At 35.6% G+C, this 16,182-nt stretch overlaps 1 protein-coding gene across 6 annotated transcripts in view; it reads right to left on the reverse strand.

The window, feature by feature from the left end:
• LOC106072148 (A disintegrin and metalloproteinase with thrombospondin motifs 2-like) overlaps positions 1 to 16,182 on the reverse strand; it is a 41,701-nt gene that overhangs the window by 12,950 nt on the left and 12,569 nt on the right. For 5 of the 6 annotated variants that reach the window (XM_056021430.1, XM_056021431.1, XM_056021429.1 and 2 more), the window contains 11 exons: positions 13,448 to 13,589; positions 13,106 to 13,211; positions 11,971 to 12,114; positions 10,840 to 10,993; positions 10,636 to 10,746; positions 8,022 to 8,164; positions 6,948 to 7,011; positions 6,748 to 6,853; positions 5,978 to 6,117; positions 3,937 to 4,057; positions 3,408 to 3,494 (listed from right to left, as the gene is read on the reverse strand). In XM_056021430.1, coding sequence (XP_055877405.1) covers positions 3,408 to 3,494; positions 3,937 to 4,057; positions 5,978 to 6,117; positions 6,748 to 6,853; positions 6,948 to 7,011; positions 8,022 to 8,164; positions 10,636 to 10,746; positions 10,840 to 10,993; positions 11,971 to 12,114; positions 13,106 to 13,211; positions 13,448 to 13,589 — 1,318 coding nt within the window. The remainder of the gene's footprint in view (positions 1 to 3,407; positions 3,495 to 3,936; positions 4,058 to 5,977; positions 6,118 to 6,747; positions 6,854 to 6,947; positions 7,012 to 8,021; positions 8,165 to 10,635; positions 10,747 to 10,839; positions 10,994 to 11,970; positions 12,115 to 13,105; positions 13,212 to 13,447; positions 13,590 to 16,182) is intronic. The other variant, XM_056021432.1, reaches the window with a different exon arrangement.

Genomic DNA, 16,182 nt, shown 5'->3' on the forward strand with positions numbered 1-16,182 from the left:
ATACTTAGTCTCTGGATAGGCTGCATCGCCTTAATTAGAGTTCCATTAGAATTACTGAAATATCTGGGTTTTACTTCGGCACAGATTCTGCACTGGTTGACAACCAGCCTAACATCTTCACAAGAGAAAGATAAGTTTTTCGCTCGCACTAAATGCCATAGTCTTGTTACTCCCGGATGACACAGAGAGTCATGGAGCAGTTTCAATTCATTTCGACTCATAGCTGACACACACCCGTTTCTAGAAAACGTATCAGCCGCTACATTGTGTTTGCCTGGTCTATACAAGACATCGTAGTGGAAACAGCTCAGTTCCAGTCTCCATCTTTGAATTTTCTCATTCTTTATTTTCCCTTTGCTCTGTTTGTCATACATGAAGGCTACAGAGCGTTGATCCGTGACAAGGGTAAAGCGATTTCCTACTAAGTAGTGGTGCCATTTCCTTAAAGATTCTACAATGGCGTAGGCTTCTTTTTCTATTGCTGAGTGCCGCCTTTCACTTTTCGAGAGTGTTCTTGAAAAGAACGCCACGGAGCGGCCATCCTGGTTGAGGGTGGCAGCTATTGCAACATCCGAAGCGTCTGTTTCAACCGTCAGAGGTCGAGTATAGTCGATGGTGAAGATGGCAGCTTTCTCCAGCTCCTGCTTTAATTCGTTAAGGGCTGTCTTTACTGTTTCTGAAAGAGGGAACGACGTGTTATTTGCCAAAACATTTATTTTGTTAGAAAAATTTGGGATCCACTGTGAGTAGTACGCCAACATGCCCACGATCCGTTTTTGTGAGCGCATATCATGAGGGGGAGGAAGGTTTCTTAAAGCCTGGAATCTTTCAGGGTCTGGCTTGAGAAGGCCTTTAGAAATTTCGTATCCCAATAAGCAAACTTTGTCAGTGGCTATCGTACTTTTGTCTTCATTAAATGTGATCCCATACTTTCTAGAAGCATCTAGAAATCTTTGCATATTCTCATCGTGCGACTCTTGATCATGACCACATACGGTTACATTGTCCACGTATGCAAAGGTGTCCTGCAACTTTTCATTCTCAATAATTTGATTTATTGTTCTCTGGAAGCATGCAACTCCGTTGGTAACACCGAAAGGGATGCGACAGAACTGGTAGAGTTTGCCACATGCCTCAAATGCAGTAAACGGTCTTTCCTCAGTCTTGATTGGTATTTGATGGTAGACACTTTTGAGGTCTAGAGTACTAAAAACGGAATAGTTGGATATCCGTTCTACCAGTTCATCGACTCGGGGCATTGGGTATGCATCCAGTAAGGTGAAGCGATTTATTGTTTGACTGTAATCAATGACCATCCTTCTATTATGTCTCTCGTTTGTTGTCACAAGCACCTGTGCTCTCCAGGGAGACTTTGAAGGTTCAATGATTTTGTCCGAGAGGAGTTTTCTAACTTCAGACTCAATCAATTTGTTATCACCTATTGAGTGCTTTCGGGACTTAGTAGCCACTGGTCTGCAGTCAGAAGTTAGATTACTGAATAGGCTCGGTGTTTCAACTCGTGCTGCTTTAAGACCACAGATGTGTAGAGGATTGCGTTTTCCTCCGTACGGTATGGTCAATTCCTTATGAAGACTTATAAAGTCTACACCAAGGATTACATCCGAGCACAATCCAGCAAGTAGAGAAAGTTTGACTTTTTTGTAGTGTTCTCCCTTGTACTGGACATCGGCAAATGTATGTCCTAATGTCTTTTCAGAAAGATGTGTAGTGGCCATGAATATTCTGTATTCTGTTTGTAGACGGACGTACTGGCCATTTATTTCTCTTGACGATGGCTTCTGATATGTAGCTTTCACAGCTGCCAGTGTCTATGAGAGCTTGCAACAGCAACCCGTTGACGTTCACTTGTGCCGTAGACTGTGTAAGCCCAGAGAAATGCGTTGATGACAAGGTACATGGAGTTATCACACTGGTCAGTGATATTTTGCTGTCAGCTTTGTTGGCTGTTGTTTTACTTGATTTACAAACAGTTTGGAAGTGTCCCTTTTTACCGCACTGATGACATAATGCATTTCGAGCAGGGCATTCAGTTCTAGAGTGTTTCCTCCTACCACAAAAGTAGCATAGCGACTTAATGGCATTTAATTCCTGGTCTTCATTAGAAATGTATGTTTCTAGATGGGAGCTAGTTGGTGTTTTCATTGCCCCACAGGAGATTTCGTTCGTTGAATTGTAAGCCTGAGCATGCGTTGTCGCTGTTTCTAACACTCTAGCTTCGTCAAAAGCGCTTTGTAGAGTAAGAGATGTCTTTTCCAGTAACCGCTGTCTAATAGTGTTGGATGCCAGACCCGTTATGAAGGCGTCTCTAATGCAAATGTCTCTGTGCTGTTCAGCAGTTACTTCTTTAAAGTCACAGTCCCGGGCCAGGCTTCGCAACTTTAGCATAAAGGACTCTACCGTTTGGCCCGGCTGCTGTTTACATGTAGCAACCAAATGTCTAGCAAAAATGTCATTCTTTGCCTTAATATAAGTAGTCTTGAGTGTGTCTATGGCCATCGAATAGGACGATACATCACTGATGAGCATATAAACCGTAGCAGATACGTGATTCTTCAACAACTTTAGTTTAAAGTCTTCGTTAATATCCTTGATGGACGAAAGAAAATTCTGAAATGTGTCATACCAGTGAGTCCATTTTTCTGAGGCCAGAGGAGCATTAGGATCAATGTCCAACTCTTTCGGTCTGAGTAATTTATCCATTGTAGATTAAGGAATCCAACACTAATCCAGATACATAATTTTGTCGAATAAATTGTAATGAAATGATAACGACTAGAATACCAATAATATGGCTTTATTCGACAAAATTAGACTACAGTAAACAGTGAATGAAACCAGCACGTCTAGCATACCACTGATGCAGTCTATACACACACACACACTGGACATGAAACACAACAATGGCCATGACCTTCAGACACGCTGGACGCACGCAGAAAATCAACTCAGTTACACTACAGCTGACTTTATAGTTTTGTTTTCTAAATGATGCTTCAGGAAAAATGCATTCTACAAATTTTACAATGCTAGCAACTCTTCTGACAATCAAAATTTTTAGCACTATTAGTAGGAGTGCACAATCTTGAATGGACACACCCTATTTTTGAAGGTTTTAAGAATCATCACTTTTTATTAACAATAGTGACCATAATTGTAGGCAAGCTAACAAGCAAACATTCAGCACCAGACCTGAAAACTCTGTTGCTTCAATCTCAATAGTTTGAATTGTCACAAAAAAAAGCCCATAGTACAAAGAAAGCAAGTAAATTGTTCAGTGTACCTTAAAATGGTACAGAAATAACTTCAGTATGGAGTCCTGCAAAATTAAAGAATTCAAAAAGAAATCAATTGCTGAAATAAATTAATTATTTATAGAATATACCTACCCAGAAACTGTGAAGACTGTTTTGTTTCCATTATTTTGATGTGTCTAGCATTTACTGGTAATGTTAGAACTTCAATATAGTCCTGGCCTGTAAATCAGAATAATAAACAATTAGTAATGTTAACTGGTGAGCATACCAGACAAAATGTGATACCATTATAAAGTCATGAATTCTAATGAAGCAATGAACATAGTGTTTATGTTGCAAATATAAAGCTTGCAAAAACTTCACAGTTCCCGGTTTTTTCCCTTTTCCACACACACACACACACACAAGACTTCCACTGAGCACTGATTCTTTCCCTTTTAAAACAATAGTAAAGTTTAAAGTGATACAATATTCATATAAATGCAGAATGCACTATGGACAATGCCATGATGGTCCAAGGTTCTGACCCTACCTGCTGCCATCCTCAGCTGCCCTGCAGGAGGTTTGGACTAGGATGTAATAATCTTTTCTGAAGAAACTTCTAAAACTTACCCTAGTCCAAGATACAACACTTCTTAAGCAAATTATAGTCAATTATAACCTGATTTTGGTTTCTGTATAAAATGTCCTGAGATGACTTTACAGTCTCCGCTGTTCCCACCACACACACCACACATGTCCTCTTTCAAAGTTGAGTTGAACTTCCCATCACATCCTACTGCCTATCAAGTCAAGAAAAAAATCACAGCACCTAAAACTATGTAAGCTATCTATACAAAATAAATCAACAATTTAAACAATTTGTTTATGCAAAACATGTCAAGTGTGTAGTCTGACTTTAAGACAGTGTTGGTTATGGCATGTATGCTAATGAACAATTAGAAGAGACATCCTTTATTCAGAGCTTGCTACGGTGTCAGAGACTTGACCCATTTTATTATATTAATTTAGCTATAAAATTTTTCTTACCTTAAAATTAAAATATTGTGATAATTGATTATTTTTATAAAATGTTTTATTAATATGTGGTAGCAGTCATTACTGAAACCTAGCTTAGCAGATGTCACAGCTGAACAGCATATATGGAATAGTAAAAAGGTTTCCAGCTTGAACTGAATCAGCTTTTCAAAGCAAAGATCAGACTTAACAACAATCTTCAAGCTCATAGAAAATGAGATTTTACTCATCTTTGACTTATATATGAAATATTATTTTTTGACGGTTGCAGCCTGTGTGGTTCTGGTATTATACAAGTGTATAAAAATTATTGAATATTTATATTAAAAACATTCATACTGGTGGTTTGGATCTGCTACATTTGAGTGATTATAGATCTAATGACTTAAGTCAGTAATAATAAAGTACAGAAACAAATTCAAAATTCAAACTTGCACAATTTATTTTAATAAATTTGAGTTCTGGAAAGAATGAACAGAAACAACTCTTTGACTCTATAGGGTGTCACATCCTTATTTAGTAGCTATTGTGACATGTATTAGTTGGGAAGCAAGGAGTACACTGTATATTCGTGCTCATGATGTTTCAGGTGAGAAACAAGGGACCACAGTTGAAATCTTGTTTTTGGGAGTTGATCACATGGTCAGAAATAGTAGATGCCATGTATTTTAAAGAAGACAGACGTGTCTTATATCTTAAAGTTGAAAGTATTGCTAGTTGAGTGTTTGAGGAAATTCTATTTGGATTCTGTTGTATGATTATGTGAACTATTTCATGTGATCTCATTGATGGCTGGAATTGCTTGAATCCAGAGGTCTAACAAATTTTTTTTTCAACAACCACAACTCAACACAGGTGACTATTTTTGTTCCAAATTGAATCTATTTTGATTTCTAGATCTAAATTTGCTATTTTAGATCTGGAGCACAGTCAATTGAGTTAAGATTTTAATATCAAGACACATGTAAAACCAATCGCCAAAAGTTTAACAAAAGATCAACTCAACACATTTGGTTGACCTCAATATCATGTGCTAGACCAGTATATAACAAAGTATTATACATTGAACTGAAAAGTTCATGAGAATACTAAGGAAAGAAATGCAGATTCACAACTTCCTTTCTTTTTTTTCTGTCCTTTTTAAATACTTCACTTTATATTTATCTACTGGAAGATGTCTTAATTCAAAGAAAAGAAAGAAAAACAAATATGAATTTTTAGAACTATTTTTAGCCACACTTGATAAGACTACTGCTTCATGGGTGATAATATCACAGAACTTCAATTGTTAGCAACTGCCAAATGATTCAGGGCATTCATACTAAGTATTTTATACACATGTAGCTGAAAAAACAACAACTAATAAGTATTAAATTATCAGCTCCATCACTATGTTTGTAATAAAATAGTAAATACTAGAATACCAATAGCATTGCTTTATTCAACAAGATTAAACTACAGTAAACAGTTAACAAGTACAAACACATCTCACACTGTAATGCTGAAGTACTATGAACACACACTGGACATGACCCTCTGACACACTGGATACTTGCAGAAAAAAAACAACTCAGTTACACTACAATGCTATTTTAAATCAAGGTCAGTAACTCCTATACCAGTTTGGCACTTTAGATTTAGCGCAGGATTGTTCTGTACATATGTCAAAGATAAAAGTTACTTACCAAACATTTCCCCTCCATACAAATATTGCTGTTGTTCCTTGAGTAGCTGCATGGTGTTCCATCAGATACAACCACATTAATTGTCACCACATGATTAGTATAGGATGACTTGCACGTCTGTAAACATAGGGAGTCATCTGCTTTGGAAGAAAGGTTAGAAAAAGTTCAGAATCATAAATTTAAACAAATTTATTGCAGTCAATCTCATAAATTTGACTGTTGAGCTAATATTTTTCTAATAAAGATATTTGCGGTCAATCTCATAAATGTGACTGTTGAGCTAATATTTTTCTAATAAGATATTTGACTAGTGACAGTTCTATAAGATTGGGTGGTGATATTTCTAAATAATTAAAAGACTGGTCAACGAAAGTTCTTTTAAGATTGATGTGAAGGCTACAAGAAAAACTTTCAAAGAGTGATCAAAATTGTGAGAAATCCTACAAAGATGATTGAAGTGAATTGAATTAAACGAATGAATGTTTCAAAATATTTTGATGTAAAATTCTTCATATTTCTGTTTCTCTCTCTGACATAAAATCATTTGCAGTAAAACTTTGGATTGTGAGTATAACATAGTTTGTACAGCACTAATAATCATGTACATTAGCAATGAGCTTGTAACTTCCACTACACATCATACAAAGACTCAAGTCATTAAATCAATATTGAATCAGTTGTAGAGTAATGATCATTGACTAAACAAAAAGTTTTTTAAATAAATTTTCTATTATCATAAGAAGGGATTTTAAAAAGCAACTTGTTATTACCAGTCTGTCCTTCATACGCTTGCCATTTGTGAGTTCCATGTTCAATTTGCAGGTAATCCCAATTATCACAATCTTTTTGCCTGCCATCCTCAAAATTGTCACATTTCTGGTGTGGACATTATAAATACATGAGTCAAAATGTGGCAATATTACTTACAGATGACATTTAATAAAGTCTTAGACTTTAAGATCCTACTTACAGGATTTAAGCATGTGTCAAAATTTGAGGATTCACCATCACAATTTTTACCACCATACTCTGGCCTGAAGAAATAAGACAATAATTATGTATACCAACAATAAGCTAAGTGACAATTCTGGTCATAGCCATTGAGTTGCATATTTTCTTTATGATAACAGCACATGCAGTATAAATCTAGCAATTCAAATGGCCAACAACTGTAACGTGGTAACTATCATTAACTATGTTATAAACTGTAGAATGGCTAGAACAGTAGATATTTTACATTAACACAAATTGATGAATTTAAACATGTTGGTGTATTTTTTAAAAATAATTTAAGTTCCATGAGCCAATGCCATCAATAAAGCCATAAGAAAACAAGATAATGTGTGTTGCAATAGAACTGGGTGGTTAAAATGTGTTGGTATTTTCAAAAGACAAGTCTCATGATCTCATGATCCATTGTGCAAAGAATGCTAGAGATACTATTCTTATTCACAAATTAAAATAATTTTAATTCTCATATAGAAATCATGAAAAGATTGAACACACTCTATATTTAAAGCAATAGTACACATTATAATCTAAACTCATTTATATATTTATACAATAGACTGAACATGAAGCTTGAAACCTATTGAGTGACACCTGAAACAAGCTTGTCTCCTCAGTATACAGGTTTTCAAACAGAAACTTAAAGTAGTGGAAATGGTATTAATGTAGTTATTAAATTTCTAATTAACTCCCTTTACATGATAACTTTTCTGTGTAGAATCTTGCATCTTTGAGAAGCCAATTTATAAATGACTTCCTATGTACACTTTTCTTGCAAACCAAACACCAAGTGGCAATGTGAAATAAATAGTAAAGGTGAAGAATAAGTAGTAATGTTAAAACTGAGAGTATGCTTGGGCTTGACTACCTATCAAAGAGTCTCAAGGTTCAACACCTGACTTGAGCAAAAAGGGTTAACTGAGTCCCAGATAACCCCTACACCCACTGGTCCACAAATGAGATTGGACCATAGCACTCTGAGCATGCTATAAACATGAAAGTTGAGCTATATAAAAGCTATAAAAAAAAAACTCACTCTGGGTTGGTGCATGTCCTGGTTCTGTATTTGAGGCCAACACCACAGTTTGTACTACAGGATGTCCATGATGTCCAAGCGCTCCAATTGCCATTCACAGGTTTTTTGTTGCCCACATATTTACATACTTCATTTTGACATTCCTAAAGAAGGAAAAATAGTGTACTGTATATGAACTTCAAAATACCTGCTATATTTAAAAAAACTAGACTCTGTCTCAGACTTTCTCTAGCCTCCTAGCGAGGTAGAGGAGGAGTGAATATGTTAATTTCTTTGTAGGGGTATCACAAGTAAAAGGACTGATCTAGGTGGTGACAGATGCTGAAGCTCTTTGCAATAGGTCTAAAAATCTAGACTGAGGTTAATCACAAGGACTATTTCTGGCTTTCTGTGATTTTTCCTTTTTTTTTTTTTTCTTTTTTTTTTTTTTTTTTTAAGCAGATGAGTAATATAAAGTTAATTATTATTAAATTAAGAGCTCAATCATGTCAAAGGTTTATTGACAAAGTCAAAGCCCTACCCAGTTGCAACGTGTATATTTTGCCTCATTTAATGCAGACAAAGCTGTAGTCCACTTAAGATCTACTTAAGTTTTCTTTTCATCATCTACAACTACCTTCATAAAAGCTGTCTCCTTCAAAGCCTGAATTTGATATTCATAGTGTATTTTCTGCATTTCTTTTACACTTTTCTTTTTTAAGCTTGTAAAAAACATTAATCTTTGGCATGCAGTCATTCAACATATGGGATAGTTGTCCAACCCAGCACAGCTGTCAAATGGTTAGTAGTGCTTCTTTGCTGTTCACACCAATCTCTAGCAGAACTTGATTATTTGTGAGGTAGTCTTGCCAGCATATTCCCATTATGGAGCGACGGCTAGTTTGGTGGAATTGTTTTAGGAGCCCTAGATGCTATAAACATGAAAGTTGAGCTATATAAAAGCTATAAAAAAACAACTCACTTCAAAGCCTGAATTTGATATTCATAGTGTATTTTCTGCATTTCTTTTACACTTTTCTTTTTTAAGCTTGTAAAAAACATTAATCTTTGGCATGCAGTCATTCAACATATGGGATAGTTGTCCAACCCAGCACAGCTGTCAAATGTCCACTTGATTATTTGTGAGGTAGTCTTGCCAGCATATTCCCAATATGGAGCGACGGCTAGTTTGGTGGAATTGTTTTAGGATCCCTAGATGCCTCCAATAGAGCACCCAGTTTCAAAACCTTAGAAATGTGCTTTATAGACATTGATTTTACTTGTTAAGCCTACAGACCTATTTCACCATACTTTCATTTGGAGGTGACCTAAAGAGCTGTTGGCCTTAGCCAGACAATTGATATTTCTTGAGACAATTAGACATCATTAGACAGAGCTTTCAGGGTAGATTAACCCTTAAAACGCGTGTGGTAGTTTAGCCTCTAAAACATCAGAATTGTAATTCCATTTTGTTTACACTCACTGTAAAACAGCTCAGCACTTTAAGGGTTAATAAAATGTAATTTTAAAAAGTCATAATCAAAAAATGTTTTTTTAAGGTGATGCATATTTACATATTTATATCTATCATTGGGAACCACACCCTTTCAGTGGTGCAGGAATTTACCTACTTGGGTTCAACAATTGTCAGTAACCTAGACTTAGACATCGAGCTGACAAAAAGGATAGGAAAAGCTACCACAGCATTGGCAAAACTCTCCAAGCGCATCTGGGAAAATGGTAAATTGACCACAACGACCAAAATCCTAGTCTACAACGCCTGTGTTGTGAGCACTCTCCTTTATGGCAGTGAAAGCTGGTCAACATACATGTACCAAGAGCACAGATTAAATAGTTTCCACTTGCGCTGCCTGAGACGCATAATGGGCATCTCTTGGAGGGACCATGTCTCCAATCAGGACGTTTTGAGATTGGTCAATATGAACAGCATGTATGCTCTCCTGACACAAAGAAGATTACGCTGGCTCGGACATGTCACCCGCATGCCAGATGGTAGAATCCCGAAAGATATCTTATATGCTGAGCTTGTGAAAGGAGTCAGACCAAAGGGCCACCCAAGACTAACATATAGAGATGTCTGCAAGCGAGACATGAGAGCCTCAGGCATCAGTGAAAGTATGTGGGAAAACATAGCCAAAGACCGGAGTGCATGGAGACAGACTGTGCGTGCTGGGACAACCCTTGCTGAGAACAAAAGAATTGAAGCGGCTTTAATCAAGAGGAAAAAAAAGAAAGCTGCCCTGTCTGCTAGCCCTAAATCAGAGGCATACACATGTACGAATTGTGGCAAAGTCTGCCGTTCTAGAATTGGCTTGATTAGCCACACCAGATTCTGCCCCGTCTCAAGATTAAGCCAAAACCAGTGACTCACTTGGGCGCATCCATTGCCTTTCGAGACAAAAGGAGCCATATATATCTATCATTCAATGGGTGTAAAGAACATTTTTAAAATATGAATAAAATAAAAGAACAGAAATAGCAACAATGCAAACATAGTACAGTTGAACACTTGTATGAAATTTTCTCTACAAAATATTATAACATATTCACTATCTGACAATAACAGTTTACACTAACAGATCATTCCATTGTTTAAATGCATATGTATACCCACTTTATCAGGTCCACAAGGGGTTCCAGGCAAGGGTGCCTGACGCTTGGTACGACATTGAAGGGGAGTTGAAGCATTACTGCACCACAGCACTGAGCAGGGACCATCTCCAAACTATTTCATCAAACATATGTTAAAGAGATTAATAAATAAAAACTTTTAAAATCAGCAATTATCAAATACTAGGTTAATATTAAGCCTACTTACACCATGGCAAAATTTAAAATAAGAACCGAATTTCATTTTACATTGAAAGTCCAAACTCCAAGGATGTCCTATGTTTGAGTAACCTTTATTTTCTGCTTTAAGAGGGTAGTGATTGTTGATTAGTGTACCCTCATTGTTTAAACATGTTAAGTACCTAGATAAAGAAAAGTGTGAAATTTTTAATGCCACATATCTTATTTTTATTCAACTTTGTTGAAAATGTGTTTCTTTAATTTTGTTGATTAAATTATAGGTACATAACATGGTAAGACACTTAAACAAGTTTGGTTTTAAAACAAAATATTTAAGATAATACCTGCACTGAAAAAAAATATTTGGACATTTTTATAATTAAATTTTCTAATAACAAGTAAGTTTATGTTTTAACCAAGTCTATATTTTAACTAAGTCTATGTTTTCACCAAATCTATGTTTTCTCCAGCAAATATTTCATTTGAACTTTACATAGTTTGTAGTATGTTGTCTAGGTGAGTTTACTGATAGATGACAATGAGGCAAATGTTATTTAAAATTAGTATCTATTTAAAGCTCTATCTATTCCTTGATATTTCTAGTCCTTTATATACTTAGTCTTTCTTCTACAATAAAATACAAGAGATTAGTCTAATAAAGAAAGTTGGAAATTATTTGCAATTAAATGTTTGAGGAAGGAAGAGTAGGCAGTAGACATTTTCCTTTCCACAGATTTTCATTCACCACTTTAACATTTCCTATTTGCACTTTTTGTTAACAGTCTTGCATTTCTTAAACTAACTTACTAATGCTTCACTAGAATATGTTAGTCCATAGCAAGTTATAAATAAAATCAATGTCTAGGAAGAGCTTCCTTTTCATACAACTTTCAAGAGGTCAGCAGTTTCTGTTGTGTTGGTATGAATGAGAAGGTTAAAAACATCTTGCTTGATATCTATCATACTTAAATTTGTGAAAGAAATATTTAAACTACAAAACAATTCACATCATTATTGGAGAAAAAAAATGAAAAGGAATATTTATAGCTTTCCAATTTTGAGTTGCAAGCAACCATAGTTCTAGTTATGTTAAATATAAAATATTCACATTCATGGCAATAAAAGCAAGAAGAATTAATTTTGTAGACTACTCTCTAACCTGATCACCTCTTTCATTCTACTACTGCTACACTCTGACCACCAGAAATGGTTTAGATTGGAGAGTACCTGTGTTGCCATCAAGGCTGTCTCATATTTCCTCCCGTAGCACTTATTGCCATGACCATCATGAGGCACACCAAAACTAAAGAAAGAAAAAAAATTGTTGTAGCATTGGCAAACTAAATTGCAACATTAAAAATATACCAGCTACATAGTACAATATATTATTTTTTTTATTTTCTAATTAAAATAAAATCTAAGTGGAAATACCACATTTAGTAGCTATCACAAGCAGACACTTCTAAACATTTCCTTCAAACGGCCCTAAAGAAAAAAAGTTAAGAATTTCTTGCCAACTGTAATTCACTGCCAACTTCTTTCCTAATAAATAATTACAGCTTTATAAATAATGATATGCATAATCTGTAAAATCAAATTATCCCTTCAGTAATTTTTCTTTCTATTCATCTGTAACATTGGAAGTGCCATATACAAGTCCTAGAGAAATTGGACATTGAGTATCAGAATATGAGTTTCCCATAAGTTTGTCTTTATATAGAACTACAGGCACCATTTGATCTCTTACTATCTGCAGCTCATTTAATTTCTGCTGGTTGTAATGCCTTACTTTCTGTACTTTATCTGCCAGTGAGATTGTTAGAACATATGATCTAAATTTTCTTAGCTGAGAAAAGGTAGGCCTTCGCTGTTGACTGTTCTTGTGTCTAACAGTTTACCTCAATTATTATTATTAATAATTATTATTATACTTAACATATTTTCATTAAAACAAAATAAGAAAAATGCAAAGCAACATTGTTAGACCTGATCTATGTCCTGGTTCCTAACATTTACCCAATCCTAAGACTTGTGTTCAGAAAGGATTTATAAAAAAGGGAAGGATTATTTTGCCTCAGAGTTTTGTGTCCACTAATGCCTTTCCCTGCAATCATGTTGTGGAGCTGAACATTTATGATGTGTGCTTTCATATTCTTGGCATTCTGGACATTAAAATGTTGAAAATGTCTTTCCCCCAAACAATGAAAAAGAATGTATTACTTGAGAACACTTCCTTTTAGTTATTCTACTTGTGTTTATGTTTAGGCACTAATACCCATGAATTTAAGCCTTACACATGGGCAATCTCATGAGCTATTACAAATGCAGTGAGAAAACCTTCATCTCTGACAGCAGCACAGCTTCTCATTGGATCACACATGGCATTCAAGGGAGCAAAACCTAGTAGAAGAAGAAAAAACATTTATCTAAGTTCTAAAAAATATATATATAACATCATGTGAATGTCTATTATAACCAATCATTTAATATTAGATACAAAGATTTCATGACAAAAAAAAAGAACTAAATAAAATACTTTTCAATTTAAAAATGTGTATGAATATATTTTTCTGTATCACATTTCTCCCAATTAAAGTACTACTTGGGATGATCTAGATCTATTGTTTGATTATAACCTGAAGGTCCAAAGTCATCCTCTGTAATCAGAACAGCAATGTCATGAGTCACTGGTTGACCAGCTGGAGTTAGCTGTTTTGACCATTCACAAAACAAATTTACAGTTCTCTGAGGATCACTATTGTCAACCACTTGCTTATGCTGGTGAAACAGGAGAGCAATTGTTTTTATAATCATTATTCAGAACAAAGTGTTAAAAACAATGTTAATCTTAATACTCTTTTTTAAACACTTATGTTAACAAAATGCCCTCCTCACCCCACCCCAGTTTGTTTATTTGTGAACAAAATATTCCAACAACGTCTACCAACAATGTTTGGCCAATCACGACATTAACTACAATAGAGTTTTCTCTTTCTCGGCGTGTTTCGTCTCAAAAAACTGGTCTCCTGATACCTTAGTCTCTCTATATATATAGACTAAACAAGGCAAGATTCTGCTACTACGCTCTTGCGCACGCTCCATTGGCTTCCCGTGAAAGCGAGAATCGATTACAAGGTCGCCACACTTTGTCATCAGTGTATATATAACAATGAGATGCCCTTGTACCTTAGCGAACTGATTACTCCATATGTCCCCCAGAGAGCCCTGCGCTCAATGGACTCAACGCTTTTAGTGGTGCCACGTTTCTCCCTCAAAAGCTACGGTCTGCGGGCTTTTTCAGTGCACGGACCAAAGGTTTGGAACTCACTCCCCATTGATCTCTGACAGACAACATGCTATACCACTTTTAAGAAGAACATTAAGACCTACTTGTTTAAAACTTTTTTAGATGACTTTTTGATTTCTATTGTCATGTTTGTGTTTGTAATGTTATTACAGCGCCTTGAGCCTACATTTTGTTTGTTAACAGCGCTTTATAAAAATTATTATTATTATTATTACATGCCTGATACTAACTCCTAACATTCGTGATATTTTATGGAAGTCGGTGACACGACTCTGACTTGATGCTATCAATTTCATTTGGACTTTTTCTATAGCTCTTTCCATTTCCAAAACTTTGTTTATTTAAGAGAAACCCTAACAGTAGGCCTGTGTACGGTAGAAACAGAAATATCCTAACAGTAAGCCTGTGTACGGTAGAAACAGAAATATCCCAACAGTAGGCCTGTGTACGGTAGAAACAGAAATATCCTAACAGTAGGCCTGTGTACGGTAGAAACAGAAATATCCCAACAGTAGGCCTGTGTACGGTAGAAACAGAAATATCCCAACAGTAGACCTATGTACGGTAGTTTTTTTATAAGACTTTTATTGCTATTCATATTCATAACTGTGCTCAAGGTCGAACTCTGTGTGTGTGCGTGCGCGCGTGTGTGTGTTTTAACTGAATTCTGAAAATTTCCGTTAATTTTTTTTACCGAACTTAAATCAAATCACTCCGTCATCTGTCTGGTAATTGTGCACAATTATTCACTGTCGACGAAAACACGTGAATCATAAATTAACCAATTAGCTAATCAATTCGTCATAAATAATTAATTCTGAATTATATGGAAAATGTAAAAATAATCACACGCAGTCGCACACAAACAAGCATAGAACTAGGTCGTTCACAAAACATTTGAAACTAACAATTTATTTTTTATACATAGGTCTATTCGAATAACTCAGTGGCAAATACGCCGGCCTTCCAACGTGAAGGCTCGAGATTGAATTCAGACTGGTGAAGCTTTCTGTTTACAGCTTTTGTAAAGGCAGCACAGAAACCTTCTCCTATATGCTCCCTGTTCCCCCTCCCCACTGGTCCGCATAAGTGATCTGACCATAGCGCACTGAGAAGCACAGTCGCACACCCGACAAACAATTAATAGTGCTCTCGGATCGCACCCAAAAAGGTAAACGCCACTGATCAACTAAACAGTTTATCCTTTTTGAACAACAAACGTATTTGGTGGTGCATGCCCGGGTGGAAACGATTACTTGAGGAAGTAGGCTAATTAGGCTAAATGAATAGCAAAACAAAACTCCTGTGGGAGTGTCCAAGGGAATGCGAGAGCTTTCCAATTGCACGGTGCGGAGTTGCAAGAGAGCTTCCACGTCCCTGTTGATAATCCATGCGCCGTTCCTCAAGAGACCGTTACACTAATGGCGAGTTTTAGCTTGGTACAACATAGGAAAATGGCGGAGGTTCCCGGTGTACTCACCCTTCGGCCATGCATTCTAGTTCATGCGCCCGGAGTGCCAGATACATCGGAAATAGCAATGCTTTACATAGGCATTCACTTGGATCTCTTCCAGACAGAACGGTTGTTCAGGCAGGCTTACACGCCGAGAGCTCGAAGAGCCTTCGGATCAGCTCTTTTGACAATCACACGGTATTGCATGTACCGGTATTTGGTTAAATTTTGAGTCAATAAAAATTAACGACATGATTGATTAAAAAAAAATTGATGCAATTTCACTCAATAGGCTAAAAGCCAGGTTTAAAAAAAAGTATTTTTTATATTTAACTTGTTTTATATTTAACTTGTTTTATATTTAACTTGTTTTATATTTAACTTGTTTTATATTTAACGGTTTTATATTTAACTTGTTTTATATTTAACGGTTTTATATTTAACTTGTTTTATATTTAACTTGTTTTATATTTAACTTGTTTTATATTTAACTTGTTTTATATTTAACTTTTTGTGTGCATAACGTATTTTAAGTTTATATTATTGCATTGAAGAGGAGAGCTCCTATTATATTAAATATTACTTCTTACATTGTCTGAAAAAATATGCAT

This window comes from Biomphalaria glabrata, chromosome 2, assembly GCF_947242115.1.
Source record: "Biomphalaria glabrata chromosome 2, xgBioGlab47.1, whole genome shotgun sequence".
NCBI classification, from domain to species: Eukaryota; Metazoa; Mollusca; class Gastropoda; family Planorbidae; genus Biomphalaria; species Biomphalaria glabrata.